The sequence below is a fragment of the Urtica dioica genome, chromosome 12 (assembly GCF_054948205.1).
Source record: "Urtica dioica subsp. dioica isolate 48M chromosome 12, U.dioica_male_clone48M_v1_H2, whole genome shotgun sequence".
Classification (NCBI taxonomy): domain Eukaryota; kingdom Viridiplantae; phylum Streptophyta; class Magnoliopsida; order Rosales; family Urticaceae; genus Urtica; species Urtica dioica.
The window spans coordinates 21,493,878-21,512,640 of record NC_142767.1 but is presented as its reverse complement, the minus strand read 5'-3'; the positions used below and the strand labels follow the sequence as shown (position 1 = coordinate 21,512,640).

Sequence of the window (18,763 nt, the reverse complement as noted above, 5' to 3'; positions counted from 1 at the left end):
TTGTTTTGTCGCTTGAGGACAAGCAACGGTTTAAGTTTGGGGGTATTTGATAGGTGCGTGTCGTACGTAGAAAACTCCTATTATCCCAACTAAATCCGAGCTTGTTCTTGGGTAGTTTTGAGGTTTTTCGTGTGTTTTGAAGGTTTTCAGGTCAAAAATGGGATTTCTATGATACTCTGGGCAAATCCGTACAAATCGAGGCATTCGGGATCAAAAACGAGTCAAGAACGAAGAAGGAGTCAAGAAGACTCCAGACCTCGCGCCGCGACCCTCCTAGCGCGTGCCGCGAGGTTTGGAAAGTATCCCGAGTCATCTCCGAGCAGCTGGCGCGTTCCGCGAGGGTGTGGAAATGTTTACCTCGCGCCGCGACCCCCATACCGCGCGCCGTGAGGTTGAAGAACTTCAGCGTCGAAAATCACCGAGCGTCAAGCGCGGAACGCGACCTCCCGAGAAGAACTACCTCGCGCCGCGACCCCTGTACCGCGCGCCGCGAGGTGCGCGAATCCAAAAGAGGAAACGCGTTTTCTGGAGCAATCTGGGCCGTCGGATCAAGTTTTGTTACCCAGTCTACTCCGAAAATTAGAGGAAACACCCTAATTTCGACCTAAGCCTATAAATACACTTCTCAACCTCTTGGTTAGGACTTTTGCCACTTTTTCATTGTTTTTCTTAGTGTTTGGGAGAGATAGAGGAGAAGAGGAGACCCGTTCTTCATCGATTCGCGCCAATCACAGTTTTATTCTTTTCTTTTTCTCTTGAACTCCCTTATTTTAATTTTCAATTTAGTTTTTCAATTATGGTTTCTTCTTTCTCCTTTGCTTTTATTTTATTTTTGTTTTCTCGCTACGCCATGAACTAATTCCATTAAGGACTATGGAGTAGCGGGTTTAGGATTCGTTATGGATATTATTTAATATATTGAAGTTCAATTTTCATTCTCCACTACTTTGCTTAATTCAAATCCATTTTTAATGCTTGATCGAGATTAGCTACCTTGTTCATGAATTTATACTTCAACTTGATGCTTGAGAAAGATTAGGTTGTTAGTGTTTTGGTTTGAATTACTATGTTGCATGCCTAAGCTAGAGATAGTTAGGTTGCCATAGAATCGTGTGAATGCTCTTGGTATTAATGCATGTTTTTGTTAGGGATTGAGATCGAGAGAAGATTTTCCTAATTTTGACATAGGTTGTTAGATGCTCGAGAGAGATTTAGCAATATTGTTCTGTGAGTATGATTAGCAAAGTGTAGTGATTTGAATATTGATTGTGCGTGAAATTCGTGTATCCAAACCGTTGAATAAACCCGTGAAGCCTTGGTCCTTAGCCTCTCTTTCTGCTTACAACTGTCATTTGATTATTTTGCTATTTAATTGCTTTAAAACTTGTCAATAATTTGTGACATCTTTCCATTTCATTTTAAGTTCAATTCGTACTAGTTGATTTGTTTGTTAATTAAGCTTGTTCCTCGTGGGATCGACACTCGTACTTAAATTCACTATATTACTTGGGCGACACGTGCACTTGCGCGCATAAAAATCGCAACAAGTTTTTGGCGCCGTTGCCGGGGAACAAGTTTTTAATTGCAATTCAATTAACTAGATTTCAATTTGAACATTCTTTAATTTTTTTTTGTCTCACTTGTTTTTGCGTTATCTTTCTCTTTTGAAGGTTGATGCGAAAAGACGGTGATTCGAGTCTCCTTCCGATAGATTCCGAAATCGAGAAAACGTGCAAGAGAAATCGAAAGGAAAAGAAGCAAAACGTAGACGAGGAAGACATTGAAGAAGAGATCATGGCCAACGAAGAGAGACCTTGACACAGCAGTGATCTTGAAGCCTTGACGCGGCGGAAAATCGCCGGAAGAAGATCTTGAAGCCTTGACACGGCGGGACTCACCGGAGAAGATCTTGAATGTCGACACGGCGGGACTCGCCGGAAGAAGATTCTTGATGAATGACACGGCTTGAAATCACCAGTGATGAATCTTGATAAAAATCGCTCCGAATGTCCGATGCGTCTCCGTCGATGAAGCTTTTTGGTCGATGAAGCGATGAAGAGAAGAACTTGAAATCGAGAAGAGGCGCTCAATATTTAGAATCTTCGGAGGTAAAAGAAATCGACCTTCGTGAAATTCCACCGAGCTTGTCGTTGGAGATCTTTTCCGATCGTCGAGGAATCGAGGATGACGAAGTGGATTTCTCTGACCTAGAAAATCGAATGCGGAATTTCGCTCTGATACCAAATTACATTTCTAGGTTAGGATAGATAGAAATTGGATTTGAAAATTAGAGAAAAAACTAACTCTCATCTTGAATGATTGAGAGTGAAAATGTTTATTCCAATCTTATAAGAAAAGTACAAGTATAAGACTTTATATAGCCATGAGACATTAAAGAAATAAAGGAAAATACAATGAAAGAAATAAAAGAAAAACAACTTGTTGAACTTGTCGTTTAATAGACATAAACGACACTACAAACTTGTCGTTTATTGACTTTGAATATTCAAAGTCATCTCACCCTGTGATTGTCAGTCCAGAACCAAGGCCCCACAAGAAATATCGGAGCAGGTGATCAAATTGGAAATTCCGATCCGATTAGTTTCATAAATCTTTTTAACATATTTCTAAGAAATTTGGTGTCTCAGTTCTAGTTAACTTACACTCATGTTACGGTCTTACAAGCTCTCGGCGTTCTTCGCCTTATTCATAGTTCAAGTTGGAGCCGATGAAAACAGGTGCAAAGAATCAAGATGCGGTGAAAATGGTATCCGATTTCCCTTCGGACTCAAGGGAAGTAATGATAGCTGCGGATTCCCGGGATTCGAGCTGTCCTGCAACGGCACTCACACGGTTATCGAGTTTCCAGAGTCGGTTAACTTTTTTGTAAGCAAAATTAATTACACGTCTAGAGAGATCGATGTTTACGACCCCAACAACTGTCTAGTGGGTCAACTTCTAAAGCCACGGATTCTCGAACTCGCCATTTTATTATGTAAATCATAAAAACTATAGTTTTTTCAATTGTTCATCAACATCTGAGGATTCCCGTTATATATCTTGTCTTTCTGGCCCGGGCAACCAAATTCTTGGCTTTGAATCCGACGGAGGGATTTACTCTTTGCCCCTAAATTGTACAAGGATGTATAACACACCTATGCCTACGTTTATGTACTATAATGAAAAAAGTAATCTTCGTTTAAATTGGCTTGAACCAACCTGTGGTTATTGTAAAGCCAACAGAAGGATTTGTTTACTGAAGGGCAATTCCACCAAAGTACAGACCCACTGTTATATCCCTAATAAAGTGAAAGGTAAGACTACTTTCCCATATTACAATCTAATACTCTGCTTTGGATTTTTATGTTATTACAAGCATGCCTATTGTGTTTGCTTTTACAAAGATATCTATAATTAATTAATTTTTCTTTTCTGTGCTATGCAAAGAAAAAAAAATCTTAATTATATGAGAAAAGAAAAAAATATATTAATTGTTGTGTCTATAAATTTGACAGCTTGGGAGGCTATCGTTGCAGCTATCGGCGTTGCTACTCTCTTAGCAGTGCTAGTTGTAGCATTTCGGGTTTATAACTCTGACAGAAATGCAAGAGAGATTCAACGCAAAATGGAGAGATTTCTGAATGACTACGAAGGTCAAAAGCCCAGCAGATATTCATACAATGATATTAAGCTGATCACAGAGCAGTTCAAGGAAAAGCTCGGCGAAGGAGCATATGGAGCGGTGTTTAAAGGAAAACTCTCGGATTCCTTTTTCGTGGCCGTGAAAGTGCTAAACACCTCTAAAGGCGACGGTGAAGAGTTCATAAACGAAGTGGGTACGATCGGTCAAATCCACCATGTCAACGTGGTTCGCTTGGTCGGATATTGTGCCGATGGATCTAGAAGAGCTCTCGTGTACGAGTTCTTGCCCAACGGCTCGCTCCAACACTTCATATCTTCTCCGGACGCCGAACGCTTTCTCGGCTGGAAAAAACTCCAAGACATTTCAATGGGAATCGCAAAAGGGTCGAGTATCTCCACCAAGGTTGCGACCAACGAATCCTTCACTTCGACATCAAGCCTCACAATGTACTTCTCGACCAAAACTTCACTCCAAAAATCTCCGATTTCGGTCTCGCAAAGCTTTGCTCCAAGGATCAGAGTCTGGTGTCGATGAGCACGGCTTGAGGGACGATGGGCTACATCGCTCCCGAGGTTTTCTCGAGAAACTTTGGGAACGTTTCGTACAAATCGGACGTTTACAGTTTCGGAATGGTGTTGCTCGAGATGGTCGGAGGAAGGAGGACCAGCGACGAGAACGACAAGACTCAGATTTACTATCCGGAATGGATCTACAATCTTCTAGAAGAAGGAGACGATTTTCGTATCGGAATCGGGGAAGAAGAAGATTGTGCGATCGCTAAGAGATTGGCGATTGTGGGGCTGTGGTGCATTCAGTGGGACCCGGCAAACCGTCCTTCCATGAAAACTGTGGTTCATATGCTTCAAGGAGGAGATACCTTGTTGAGCACGCCACCGAACCCTTTCATTGCCGCCGGTTCAACAAAAACTACCGTTGACAACAAGCCTAAAAGGCGAATCATGAATTTAGAATTAGAAGCCATAGCCGAATTAGAATAATTAGTTTGTTTTATGTGCAAATGATCTGTAATGGTTTAATCTAGTTTTTGTGAAATTTAATATCCTTGTATATTGTGAAACAATGGGACAGCTTGACTAACTCAAACAGAGTTAGCTTGGTTATTCAGCTTGGAGTTCCAAGAATTTCCTTTTTAGCTTCCCTATATGTTTTTGGGCTCCAAAGTCCGAACTATTTCTCAAAAGTCAACATTACTGTTATGTTATTTATGTCGATCTGAATCGTTTAGAAAAACCAACCTGAATAACCACTCGTTCATTGAAACCAAAGGTTATTAACGAGCACAAACAAAAGGGTTACAAATTTTTTTTCTTCTAAATACCATGGATTAAAGCGTTCATCAAAGGTTAACGAGCACAAACCTTTTGTTGCCTTTAGAACTATGATGTTTCCACTGGGCATCGAAACCATAAGGATGATGGGATTGAATGATGGTTGTTGCAATAAGGATCTGGATAACCATAGGAATTCAGTCTTTTTTTTTTTATACTATCACAGTACTTGTCGTTGAGAGAGATTTCAAATACCGATAGTCCTGCCAGATGCTGAAGTAACCGATAAACAATTTTTATCGTGTAATTATTGTAATTTATTGCCTCGACATTGAATCTAATGGTACCAAACGATCTCTTCTGAACTTTTTGTCTCACCGGTCAAAGTTTCTTGTGTTCCACACAGGAAGCTCTGAAGAGCTACGACGAGGTATTCGTATCAATCTTCCTGTGCATCAAAAATTTGCGGATAGGAGTCTCAGATCACGATGCAACCTGGAGCTTGTAGAGCAATTCAGCGTCACACTAACAGCAAATCTAGTAAGAGTATAGGGGCTCGATGACTTTTGATAGTCTTACTTCTCAAATGAATGCAAGCAAATATATTCTATCAAGTATGTCCTGCTTTAATTATTTATCTAACCTCATAATCGCCATTATTACTTTTCACATTGTTGAATAAAGGAATTTTTATCAAATGTATTTTCAGGGGAAAAAAAAGTCTGGGACATTGGACAGAGCATTCCCAGCTCCGCGAGAAGGTTCTTGCATTCTCGGTATCATCGGAAATTCCGTGCCAATTGAATGGTTCCAAGATCTCTTGACTAGAGATGCAGTAGAATCGATTTGTCATCTTCTTTATGGCTTCTTGTTCGTTCACGGTTCTTGGTGAAAACAAATGCAAAGAATCAAGATGCTGTGAAAATGGTCCGCCGATCCGATTCTCCTTCGGACTCGCGGTTCTTGTTCGAGCTGTCTTGCAACGGGAATCATACGGTTCTTTGTAACCAAAATTAATTACAAGTCTAGACAGATCGATGTTTACGACCCCAATAATTGTCTAGTGAGCCAAGTTTTGAAAATCCACGGATTCTCAAACTCGCCATTTTATTGTAAATCATAAAGTAGACAGCTCAAGTTTTTTCAAATGTTCCACAAAATCAGAGAATGGTGTTTTTAATTACCGTTAAATATCTTGTGCTGGCCGGGCTACCAAATTTTTGCCGTTTCATCGAATTCAAATATTGAATACTTGCCCTTAAGGAGCAGTTGTTGACCAGATCATTTACTGGCTGGTTTTTTAAAAACCACTTACACAAATCTCGCACAAAATTAAATAATATTAAGAAGATGAGAGGAAAAGAACAAAAACAGAGACACAACACACCAATTCATCTTCCAATTTAAGGAGAAAGAGAGGGAAAAAACAGAGATAGATATCATACAATATCCATCTTCGGAATAGAAGAAAAAAAAATACGTCATACATCAATATTTCTTATAATGTGAGAGTGGTTTTATCACTTGATGATGGACTGTCGAGATCTCGCACTACAAAATTATCTTGTTGCGGACAATAAGAAGGCTTCGGCGGAAACAGCAGGTCATCATTCTCAGATTCAAGCATTTCTATGACTCTTCCCATCGAAGGTCGGTCATCGGGATTCAGCTGTATGCACCATAAAGCCACTGTAATCATCTTCTTTATCCTCTCCGAGTCCTCTTCAGATATATCATGTTCCATAGGCACCGCGTTCTTTCCTCTGCTCAATTGGTCATACACCCAAGAAGGATAATATATTTGGCTCGAATTCTCGGCAATCGCATTCACATTCTTCTTCTGACTCGCCATCTCCATCAACAGCATACCGATGCTATACACATCGGCTTTGTAAGAAACTCCACCGATGTTTTTGTAAAACAGTTCGGGTGCTATGTACCCTAACGTTCCTCTCGCGGCTGTCATAGACACACAGTTGTTCTCCAAAGGGCATAATCTCGCCAACCCGAAATCAGAAACCTTTGGAGTGAAATCCTCGTCGAGAAGGATGTTGTGAGGTTTGATATCGAAATGCAAGATTTGCATGCAACACCCTCGGTGTAGATATTCCATACCACGAGCCACTCCCAGCGAGATCTTATATAACTCCGTGCGAGTCAAAGATCTTTCATTTCCGGGTTTAGAGAAAATATAGCTATCTAGAGAGCCGTTAGGCATGAAGTCGTAGACTAAAGCGTGGTTTGAGCCTTCGATGCAGTAACCGATGAGGCGTACGACATTGACGTGATGAATCCTTCCGATCGTGGCAACTTCGTTGATAAAATCTTGTCCATTGGTTTTGGATGACTTGCTGAGAATCTTGACAGCTACGAGACGGTGGCTGCGGAGCTTTCCTTTGAATACTGAGCCATAGCCTCCCTGGCCGAGTCCGGTCTTGAAATTTTGAGTCATCTTCTTGATGTCGGAGTAGGAGTATCTTATGGGCACGAGGTTGTTGTTGCCTCCAATGAACTCTTCGATGGAGTTATATATTGATAGGTGTCGCCGGCGCCATTTGTAGACCAGAAACGCGATCACAATTGGAGTTCCACATAGGAATTTTAGGATACAAAGTGCTACTGCATCATTAAAAAGGTAAAAGTATTATTTTACAATATAATGAAAATTTTAGATGATTGGATGACACAATACATAATTAAAATTAGTAATGCAGTTTTCCCGAATTTACCTATGAAGAGTACAACGGCCACGGAAACTGTAAGAATGTAAAATGACAGAGGAAATGTATTAGATTACTTAATATATCAATGAAGAGGAGTACGCTAAGAAAATTATAACGCAAGAAACAGTAATTACGGTAATCTGACTGATGAAATCTGCGTTAGATCAGACATGATCATCAGACTGGTAACTAAGAGATTAGAAGAAAATGTGTGCGTATGTATGTTAAATTTAAATTTGAATTCAAGAAAACAAGGTTATCTTACTTAAGAAATAGCTGCATTCAATGGCATTAGATTCTTTGATGTAGCAGACTATCGGAACCCATGAAAGCTCAAAGCCAAGAGAAAGCTGAGTGCGAATATCCAAAGCATTCTTATTGGTCAATACATTAGGAGATAGCAGAGCCTTTTGCTCAATCTCGCACGAGATCGACAAATCCGAAGCTTGTAGTAACTCGCCATTAACAATATAATAGTAATATGTATCACTAGTATTTCTGCAAGATGCTACTATCTCTGTATAAAGAGAGGAATTCATTCGCTTTTTGCATTTCAAAAACACCACAGTCACTGCGATTTCGACTGTGTCCCAAAACGTCATATAAGACACATTCTTACGCCATGGGAAGTTTAAGTAGTCGCTGGTCCAATCGGAGGGGTAGCGAGGGAAAGATGAGCAATTATCTTTCTGATAATCCGCGTCCACGATTCGGATCGTGTAATTGTTGTAATTGATTGCCTCAACGTAGTGTCTTACGGTACCCAAGTAAAGCACAGTAGAGTTGTTCTCGCAGGAAAGCTCGTACCGTGGATCGCCACAGATTTTGGGTTCGCTTTTGAGTCGGAGAGGATGAGATATGTTGGTGATGCTTCCGCAAGAAGAAGAAGAACAACGTTGGCCGTAGAAGAGCAGCGGTACATGGAAGCTTGTTGCGAGGGACACGAGTAGAGATAAAAGCAGAACCAATAACAGTGGTTTTACTCCGGTCTCCATTGATAGATTTTCCATGTGTTTCTGCTACTAAGACGACTTCCAGCGATGTATTACCTAAAAGTCGCTTTGGGGGATCGGTTTTTATTTTTTTCGTTTATTAATTTTGGAAATAATGATTTGCAGAGATGCGGTGTATGCTGTGATAAGGACATGGGACAGATATTTAATTAGCCAGCTTGATAATTGACAATTAGACCTTGATGCTTCATAGGATGGAAATTGGCAAACCATAGGAAATTTGGCAGTCATGTTAATGGGACTTCGGAAGAAATTACGTGTTTATCTACTTCACTTCTTAAATATCACTGTTCCATTTTTTTTTCATCCTCTGCATAAATATACACTTTCCATCTTGTTTTGAAGCCCCCAGAAACTGGTGGTAATACTAATAGGCTTCGGTTTTCATATTTAAAAAAAGAAAACATTAAAAAGAAACTAGTGATAATTCTATGTTATTGAATGGAAAATAAGGACACGACAAGTGTATGGAGAGTAAAATAATAAAAATGACACTGATATTTCAAAGGAGGATCGAGGACCACATACATAACATGACATAGCGAAGACTTGAACAAAACTAGCTTGAATCATGTTCTCTACTCTATGGCGAGTCTCCCACCTCTTATTCTAAATGACATAAGATAAGTCAACCAATCAATAACGATATCTTGAGAACCCTCCTACAACGTAAAATAAAATCTGGAGGAAAATATGCACTTCGGAAAATAAGTCGGTGAATAATTACACAAGACAAAACAAGAGGGACCAAGCTTACTCCATTGACTTGGTCAAATTATAACAAGGCCTCAAGCTTATAGGTCTATGTAAAATATATAGAATAAATCTCATTTTTACCTCCTGAACTCGTACCTTCGTTACATTTCACCCCCTGGACTCGAAAATGTTGCAAAACTCAAACACGTGTTACAAAGCCCCACTTCCGTCAATATTTGGACGTTAAGTTTCACGTTTTGATGACGTGACAAAATTTTGAAGGGTATAAAGTATTTTTCTATTATTCTAAATACTTTTAATATTTAAATATTGTTATCAGATTAAATAATTAAATATTTCTATTATTTTCTCTCTCCTCTCTCTTTCCTTTCTTCTTCTTCTTTTCTTCTCTGCATTTTTTTCTTTCCTGGTTCGCGTGGGTCCTCCTTCAGCGTGGGTTGTGTAATAATATTTCTATTATTTCTTCAGCACTGGGGATCGGAAGTATCCGAACGGAGCTCGGCCGAACAGAGCGGCGACGTCGGGGTACAGGAAGGCGATCGGTACGGACAAGCCGGTGGTGAGCTCCGGCAGCGGCGGGAAGGTGGGTCACGTGAGGAAGCAACTCAGCCTATCTTCTTCTTCCTCCCCTGGTTCTCCCCACGTGCACACCTGCGACAAAACAAGAAAAAAAAACAAATAAAACCAACAACAGATAACTATAACCTCCATCACCATCATCTCCTCTATTTCTTTGTTCTTCATTATCCGTCACAAAGCCAGTTCGTATAGTTGTTTCCTCGCGTGACCCAAATCACCGAGCCTCCCATCTTGCGCGCGCTCGGACCGAGAAGGAGGGAGCCACATCGAGCCGCCGAGGACGCCGAACCGAGAAGGAATCGCCAGAAGAGAGAGAGAAGATGTCGGAGGAACCATTGGAGTAAGAAAAACCTCAAAATCTTATTTCTCCAATTCAGCTAGGGTGAATTTGGGTTTTTTGGATTTTAAGGTTGTTTGGTGAAATTGATCTGTGATTGATGTTGTTTGGGCTCGGTTTGCACTGTTTTGATCTCGAAATTTTGGATTGATTGTGTTTGGAACCCTTGTTTAGTCTGGCCGTGCATTTGAGATGATATTTTTAGGGTTGTTGTTAGTCTTTTATCCTTTTGTTTTGTCCAAAAATTATTGCTCATGTGGCTTGAAGTTGAAACTTGTACTGAATATGGTTGTCCAAACACGCGAACCAGGAAAGAAAAAAATGCAGAGAAGAAAAGAAGAAGAAGAAAGGAAAGAGAGAGAGAGAGAGAGAGAGAGAGAGAGAGAGAGAGAGAGGAGAGAGAGAATAATAGATATATTTAATTATTTAATCTGATAATAATATTTAAATATTAAAAATATTCCTATACCCTTCAAAAAGCTGAAACCACATCTGTTTTCCATAGATTCAATAGCTACATTGAGAGACAATTCTAAATAAAAATCAAATGTATTCAATCAGACTGGAGAGGTGAGTACAGACCATTAGAATCAATCTTGGCCAACCTTGGTATAGTGTTTAGGCACCCTTGTCCACACACACAACAACAACATGGTAGGGCTGAAAGGAAACATCAACACACTACTGATCTTGGCCTCACCTTATTAGCTCAGTCAAAATTACCACATACCTATTAGTGGGATGCTTTTGTGTCAGTTCACCATAAATAGGCTTCCTACAAGTACCCTGAACCACAAGTCACCTTATCAACTTCTCTTTGCCAGACACCCAGATTATAAGTTCTTCAAAGTCTTTGGCTGCTTGTGCTTTCCTCATCTGAGACCATACAACACACAAAAATTCCAATACAAATCTGAGCCCTGTGTTTTCCTAGGGTACAGCTTAGCACACAAAGGATATAGGTGTCTCTCAAAGTTTGGTAGAATTTTCATTTCTCGGTCTGTGCTATTTGATGAGGATACTTTTCCCTACAACAGTCTCTTTCAAACTCCAGCTACCCTATCTCAATGTAGTAACCCCAGTCTACCTTTGCCTTGTCCAGTCATGCTCCAAAACATGCCAAACATACCCTGTCCCTCTACTGTACACAATATTCCAAGTGAACCGGCAAGTCCTTTGCATAATAGTCCTAATCCAAGTCCTCATGAAGTCTATTTCTAATTCCATGTCTCCAGAAATTGAGCTCACAATTGACATCTGTACACAAATTGTCCCATATGTCTCTCCACACTCACATCTTTTTCCAACAAATAATCACTCCATGGTTACTCGAGCCAAGGCTGATATAATCAAGCCTAAACTCTTTAATGTTGAATCTATGCCTATATGTTTGAAAGAGCCATAGACAGTTGATGCAGGTTTAACAAAGACAGAGTGGAGGAGTGCTATGGCAGCAAAAATAGAGGCACTAACCAAAAATGGCACCTGGTCTTTAGTGCCATATGAAGATGATATGCCTGTGGTGCAGAACAAATTGGTTTTTCGAACAAAACTCAAGGCAGATGGCTCACTTGACAAGTACAAAGCAAGGTTGGTGGCTAAAGGATTTCAACAAACAGTCGGTGTTGACTTCTTTGAAACCTTCAGTCCGGTCATCAAACCATCAACCATCAAGGTCATCTTCACAATTGCAGCGACTTACAAGTGGGACATTATTCAGCAGATAGACATCAATAATGCCTTCTTGAATGGCACGCTAAATGAGCTTGTTTATATGGCACAACCGGAGGGTCATGTTGACAAGTCAAGGCCAAAACATGTGTGTAAACTTCACAAGGCCTTGTACGGCCTCAAACAAGCTCCTAGGGCTTGGTATGAAGAGCTGGGCAAAGCACTGCTAACCTGGGGTTTTGTCAACTCAATCTCAGACTCCTCACTGTTTATCTACAAGAAGAATGATAGCTGTTTGTTTCTTCTTGTCTATGTGGATGACATCTTGATAACGGGGAATGACAATGAGCTTATCGCCAAGGCCATCGAGGATCTCAATAAAGCCTTTTCTCTAAAAAAAGCCTGGGGTCAATCAGCTATTTTCTGGGTTTTGAAGCTACACGTGATGAGTCCGGCATCAAACTAACTCAACAGAAATTCTTGCGTGAGCTACTTCTCAAAACCAACATGAGTGGAGCAAAAGCAGCACCAACTCCAACGTGTCCCAATTCCAAGCTCTCCAACGATGACAGTGAAAGTTTTGAAAACCCAACACTCTATCGAAGCACGATCGGCTCGCTCCAATATCTCACAATGTCACGTCCTGACATTGCCTACTCAGTCAACAGGCTTAGTCAGTTTGTTCAAGATCCCACGGTTAATCACCGGGGAGCGTGCAAACGCATTCTGAGATACTTGGCGGGCACGACAACTCAACGTGTTCGCTTCTCGGAGGCAAAGCAAATGACTCTAACAGCCTATGCAGATGGAGATTGGGCTGGGAATCCTGACGATAGACGGTCAACTACAGGACTTTGTGTCTACCTCGGCAACAGTTTGATCACCTGGTCCTCGAAGAAGCAGAATGTTGTATCGCGAAGCTCTACTGAGTCTGAGTACAGAGCTTTGGCCTTAGCTACTGTGGAACTTGTTTGGCTCAAGTCTCTATTTGTCGAAATTGGCATTACACCTGAGTCTCATCCCTCAGTCATCTGGTGCGACAACATTGGTGCTACAGCACTGGCCTATAACCCAGTCTTTCATGCTAGAACCAAACATGTTGAAGTTGATGTGCATTTCATCCGGGAAAAAGTAACTGCCAATGAAGTTGAAGTCCGTCATGTGCCCAGTGCAGACCAGATCGCAGATGTCTTCACAAAAGCCATGCATATTCCTCAGTTTGTTTACTTGTGTAATAAGCTAGGCCTAGTGAACCTGGCTTAGTTTGAGCGGGTGTATTAGAATATAGACAGTTGAAGTTAAGCAAGAATTAGTTCACACCGTTAGATTAAGTTTGTTATATATCAACGGTGGTGATCTAGTCTTGTCTTAAGTATTTATACAAACAGTTGTAACTCATTCATTCAGTTGTTGAATCAATCAATCATTCGATCAATCTCTCTCTCTCTCTCTCTCTCTCTCTCTCTCTCTCTCTCTCTCTCTCTCTCTCTCTCTTCTCTCTCAATCTCCGATTCTGTTAATTAAGAAGATGAGAAGAAGCTAATGCAAAACAGAGACACAAAACACTGATTCATCTTCCAATTTAAGGAGAATGGAAATAGCAGAGATAAATATATATATATATATATATATATTTATCTTCGGCATAAGATGAAAAACATTACACGACATTAAAATTTATGATTGTACGGAAATGGTTTCACTTGAAGATGCACAATCGGAATCTTGCGCTACAAAACTATCTTGATGCGGACAATAAGAAGGCTTTGGTGGAAATGGCAGATCATCATCCTCAGATTCAAGCATTTCTATGACTCTTCCCATCGAAGTCCGGTCATTGGGATTGAGCTGTAATGGCCACGAGACGATTGCTTCGGAGCTTTCCTTTGAATACAGAGCCATAGCCTCCCTGGCCGAGTTTGGTCTTGAAATTTTGAGTCATCTTCTTGATGTCGGAATAGAAGTATCTTATGGGCACGAGGTTGTTGTGTCTTCCTAGGAATTCTTCGATGGCGTTGTACATCGATAGATGTCGCCGATGCCCAGGGGCGGACCCACATAGTCAACGGGGGTGGCCCGGGCCACTCCCACTTTTCAGAAATTAATAATTTTTTAATTAGTTAAAATTAAATATAAATAAAAAAATAATTATAATACACTAATAATAGTAAAAACACCATAAAGTCGGAGTCAGTTGCTATTTAAATGAGAACAACTCTACTCTTTGATTATTTTTTTATTCAGAATAAATTTCTTTTTTAATCTTCCTGCGTCACACTCTGCCTTCTGAAATCTGCCGCCTGTCTCTGCCACACTGCTCTCCCTGCCACTTCGCTCTCCCTGCCACACAACTCCCGCAAATAAGGTAATTTTTTTTCTTTTACTCATTTAATTTTTGTATATTATATTGCTTGATTAAAAAAATAAAGAAAAGTCAATACTCACTTACGTACACTACCACCACACCAGGTAAAGGCAAAGCAATTTACTAAAACAATAAAGAAAAGTCAATACTCACTTGTGTACACTACCACCAGGTAAAGGCAAAGCAATTCACTTTATTTTATCTATTCATCTATTGTACTTTTTTTTCTTTTTGGGTTGTTTGTTGAACAAATTAGTCACGCAAAGCAATTGCTTTTACATATGCTGACATAATTTTTTTTTTATTTCTCTTAGCTTCAAGCGAATTTGAGGATATGTACATGTGTATATTATTTTTTATTCAATATGTTTTTTCTAATTCATTATTTTTTATTCAATATATATTTTTTTAATTCATTATTTTTTTCAGATGAAAACACCCACAATTCATTCGTTCTTCAAAAGAAAAAATATTGAATCTTCATCTTCAGATAGTCACAGTCTGAGGATCATGCTTCAAAATTACAAAGAGTTGAAGTTGTTGCCGAATTTGATATCGATAAATTAGAACGTGATCCAGGTTTACGACCACAAATATGGAAGTATCCACTCGATAAGCATGACGAAGTTCGAAGAGCTTATATTAAGAATGGACCATATCAACCTATACTTTCTATGTATCCAAAATCAGGTGAAAAACATTCTCGAAGTTTTCAGCCATCTATGTTTACCCGCTTTTCACCATGGTTGGAATATTCTCCTGCAATAGATGCTATATTTTGTCTACCGTGCTTCTTATTTCATAAAGAAGATGGACCATCAGGATCCAATGCATTCACTGTTAATGAGTTTCGGACGTGGAGTAAAGTGGGAGGGAAAAATTGTTCACTGGTGGCACATGTTGGAAAGGATCATAATTCTCCTCATCAAAAGGCACAACATGCCTTGTCAGATCTCTTGAATCAGTCTGCTCATATTCCAAACAGGTTTGGAAATTTTATATCTCAAGATATAATAGATAATAGACTTCGTCTTAAAACCTCCATTGAAGTAGCTAAGTGGCTTGCATACCAGGCATGCGCATTTAGAGGTCATGATGAGTCTAGCACATCAAGAAATCGCGGAAACTTTTTAGAATTGTTGAGATATTCTGCAGCTTTAAATGATGATGTAGCAAACGTTTTGGATAAAGCTCCACGAAACGCGTCGTATACATCACCGAAGATACAAAAGCAAATATTACATGTCTCGGCAAGTAAAGCAAAAAAGTATATCCGGGAAGAGATTGATTGTGCGAAGTATTGTATAATTGTGGACGAAGCTAGAGATGAATCTAAAAGGGAGCAAATGTCACTTGTATTGAGATTTGTTGGCAAGGATGGTTGCATAAAAGAGCGCTTTTTTGGTTTACTTCATGTCAAAGATACTAAAGCATTGACTTTGAAAGATGGTATTTTCTCGATGCTCACTCGTTATGGTCTTGATGTGCAATCTATACGAGGGCAAGGTTATGATGGTGCAAGTAACATGCGTGGAGAATGGAATGGTTTGCAAGCCTTAGTTTCAAATCAATGCCCGTATGCTTATTATGTTCATTGTTTTGCCCATCGCCTGCAATTATCACTAGTTGCGGCGTCCAAGGAAGTTTATCATGTGAGTTTTTTCTTTACTAAGCTTAATTTTATCGTCAATATTTGTGAGTGCATCATGTAAGCGTAACGATCAACTTAAAGATGTTCATGCCTCAAATATTGCCTATTTGCTTAATATGGAGGAGCTTGAAAGTGGGAAAGGCCTTAACCAGATAGGTTCTTTGCAAAGACCGGGTGATACACGTTGGACTTCTCACTTTAAATCAATTTCTAGTATGATTAAAATGTTTAGTGCAACATGTGAAGTGTTATTAAACATCATTGATGATGGAACTACTCATAACCAACGTGGTGAAGCAGGTTCAGCTTACGAGACAATGACTTCTTATTACTTTGTCTTCATTATGCATCTGATGAAAGAAATTCTAGAGATCACTAGCATGCTTTGCAATGCTTTGCAGATTCAATCTCAAGATATTTTAAATGCAATGCAGCTTGTTTCATCAACTAAGTCACTCCTTCAGAAACTTAGAGATGATGGGTGGAGCAATTTGGTTGAAAAAGTAAGATCGTTTTGTGGAAGTGTCAATATAGAAGTGCCTAATTTTAGTGCTTTTCATGTTGCACGGAGGGGAATGGCTTGTGACATTACAGTGGAGCATTATTATAAAGCTGATATATTCTATACAGTGATAGACTCTCAGCTGCAAGAATTGAATAGCAGATTTAATGATAATACAGTGGAGTTGATGATTCTCAGTTCAGCTTTAGATCCGAAAGAGATGCGCGCATCATTAAGAGGTGATGATACTTGTGCAGAAATTTTACTCAGAAGATTTTGCGGAATATGAGATGACATTGTTGCATATGGAGCTTCAACATTTTGATCAGGTTCGACAACTTCCAGATTTCATATCATTGACAACGATTTCTGATCTATGTCAATGGTTGGTGAAAACAAGAAAATCGGAAATATTTCATTTGGTGTATAAAGTGATAACTCTTATTCTCACACTTCCAGTTTCTACTGCTACTACCGAACGTTCTTTTTCAGCGATGAAGATAGTGAAGACTGCACTTCGTAACAAGATGGAAGATGATTTTTTGTCGGATTGTTTGCTCATTAATATTGAGAAAGAAATTGTTGAGATGTTTAGCATAGATTCAATAATAGATGATTTTCGTGATATGGAATCAAGACGCTCTTTATTTTAATTAAATTATGTATTAGGATACATTTTTTTATGATATTTTATTTATATAATTTTTTTTTCTTGGCCACCCTCAACTTCAATTCCTAGTTCCGCCCCTGCCGATGCCATTTATAGACCACCAACGCCACCACAGATGTAGTTCCAAATATGAATTTAATAACTAGTACTAAAAGAAACATTACTGGATCTTCATTATTGGAAAATTGTAAAAGTATAAGCATTATTTGACATATTAAGCCAATTTTATTATATGACACAAGAACTAATAAATGATCTAAAATTTTTAAAATCTTACTTGCGAGGGTTAATTCGTGCAAGAGAATAGGAATGACCTGAGGGATCATAGAAACTTCGGTGTCGCTAGTTTCATGGCAACTGTACGAATAAAAAATGACAGTGGAAATGTAATGAATTTGAGTTTTCATGAAAGAAAGGGATTTCAATAAAAGAAAAAGCACTTATTTATAAAGACAATGCCCCGTTAACTAAAAGATTAGTGCACAGCGAATGCCGTTAAAGTCTCCGGTGTAGCAGTTGGTCGGAATCCAGGTAAGCTCAAAGCCAAGCGCAAGCTGATTGCGAATATTAAATCATAAATACCCAAACAAGTTTTTAAGGTCAGTTTTTGGTTCTTGTCGTTTTCCATTGGTGTGTTTATCTTGTCGTTTGTCGTTACTGTCGTTTTTAATTTGTTGTTTGCCATTGATGTCGTTTTACTTTAATCGTTTTCCTTTGATGTCGTTTATCTATGATGTCGTTTTTCTTTGCTGTTGATGTCGTTTTTTATTGTCGCCGTCGTTTTTATCTTGTCGTTTATGCGATTTTCATTTGTATTTGCCTTTGATGTCGTTTTTCTTTGCTGTTGATTTCGTTTTATTGTCGTCGTCGTTTTTATCTTGTCGTTTGTCGTTCATTCGATTTTCATTTATCGTTTGGCTTTGATGTCGTTTTTCTTTTCTCATTTGTTTATCTTGATATCGATAACTGTTGATGTCGTTTTGAAACTTGTCGTTTGTCGTTTTTTCTTTGCATTTGATGTCGTTTTGAATTGTCGTTTGTCGTTTGCTTCTGATGTGTGTTTATTTTTGGTTTTTGTTGAGTTGTCGTTTCTTAATTATTTTATTTATTTTTTCAGATTTTAGTCAACTTATATATACTGGAAAACTTACACTGTACTTTTTTTTTCTTTCTCTTTCATTTTTATTTTCCTCGGCGGCCTGCGAAAATATTATCAAAACCCTAAGCAAAACCTTGAGTGGCTAGGCGAACTCAGCCGCCGGAGAATGGGAATACGGCGTTCTTTCGGAATGATTTCCTCTCTGAATCGTCAATGCAAGTGATGAGCATTGGACAGAGCATTCCCAGCTCCGCGAGAAGGTTCTTGTATTCTTGGTATCATCGAAAATTCCGTGTCCATTGAATGGTTCCAAGATCTCTTGTCTAGAGATGCAGTGTAATCGGTTTTCTTCTTTATGGCTTCTTGTTCGTTCACGGTTTTTGGTGAAAACAAATGCAAAGAATCAAGATGCGGTGAAAATGTTCCGCCGATCCGATTCTCCTTCGGACTCACGGTTCTTGTTCGAGCTGTCTTGCAACGGGAATCATACGGTTATCATATTGT

General features: G+C 39.3%; 1 protein-coding gene and 1 pseudogene across 2 annotated transcripts; one reads left to right on the top strand and one right to left on the bottom strand.

Moving 5' to 3' along the window:
* The first annotated feature begins 2,494 nt into the window (after positions 1-2,494).
* On the top strand, positions 2,495-4,785 carry LOC149380299 (rust resistance kinase Lr10-like; annotated as a pseudogene). The gene is made up of 2 exons (XR_016294261.1): positions 2,495-3,314; positions 3,516-4,785. The product of XR_016294261.1 is annotated as a rust resistance kinase Lr10-like (transcript).
* Positions 4,786-6,254: 1,469 nt separating this feature from the next.
* LOC149380298 (LEAF RUST 10 DISEASE-RESISTANCE LOCUS RECEPTOR-LIKE PROTEIN KINASE-like 2.1) lies at positions 6,255-8,650 on the bottom strand. Its single transcript, XM_089604120.1, has 3 exons — positions 7,908-8,650; positions 7,730-7,809; positions 6,255-7,551 (listed from the first exon to the last, which is right to left on the bottom strand). The coding sequence occupies exons 1-3, from the start codon at positions 8,648-8,650 to the stop codon at positions 6,431-6,433; spliced, it is 1,944 nt and encodes a 647-aa protein (XP_089460246.1). The 3' UTR covers positions 6,255-6,430.
* Between the last annotated feature and the right edge of the window lie 10,113 nt (positions 8,651-18,763).

What these genes read in the sequence shown, in the direction of transcription:
- LOC149380298 (XM_089604120.1), bottom strand. Translation starts at nt 8,650, where the DNA reads ATGGAGACCGGAGTAAAACCACTGTTATTGGTTCTGCTTTTATCTCTA. An exon ending in TTCTTAAGTAAGATAACCTT is followed by an intron (nt 7,810 to 7,907) that starts GTTTTCTTGAAT and finishes GATCTAACGCAG; the next exon opens with ATTTCATCAGTCAGATTACC. An exon ending in CCTCTTCATTGATATATTAA is followed by an intron (nt 7,552 to 7,729) that starts GTAATCTAATAC and finishes TTAATGATGCAG; the next exon opens with TAGCACTTTGTATCCTAAAA.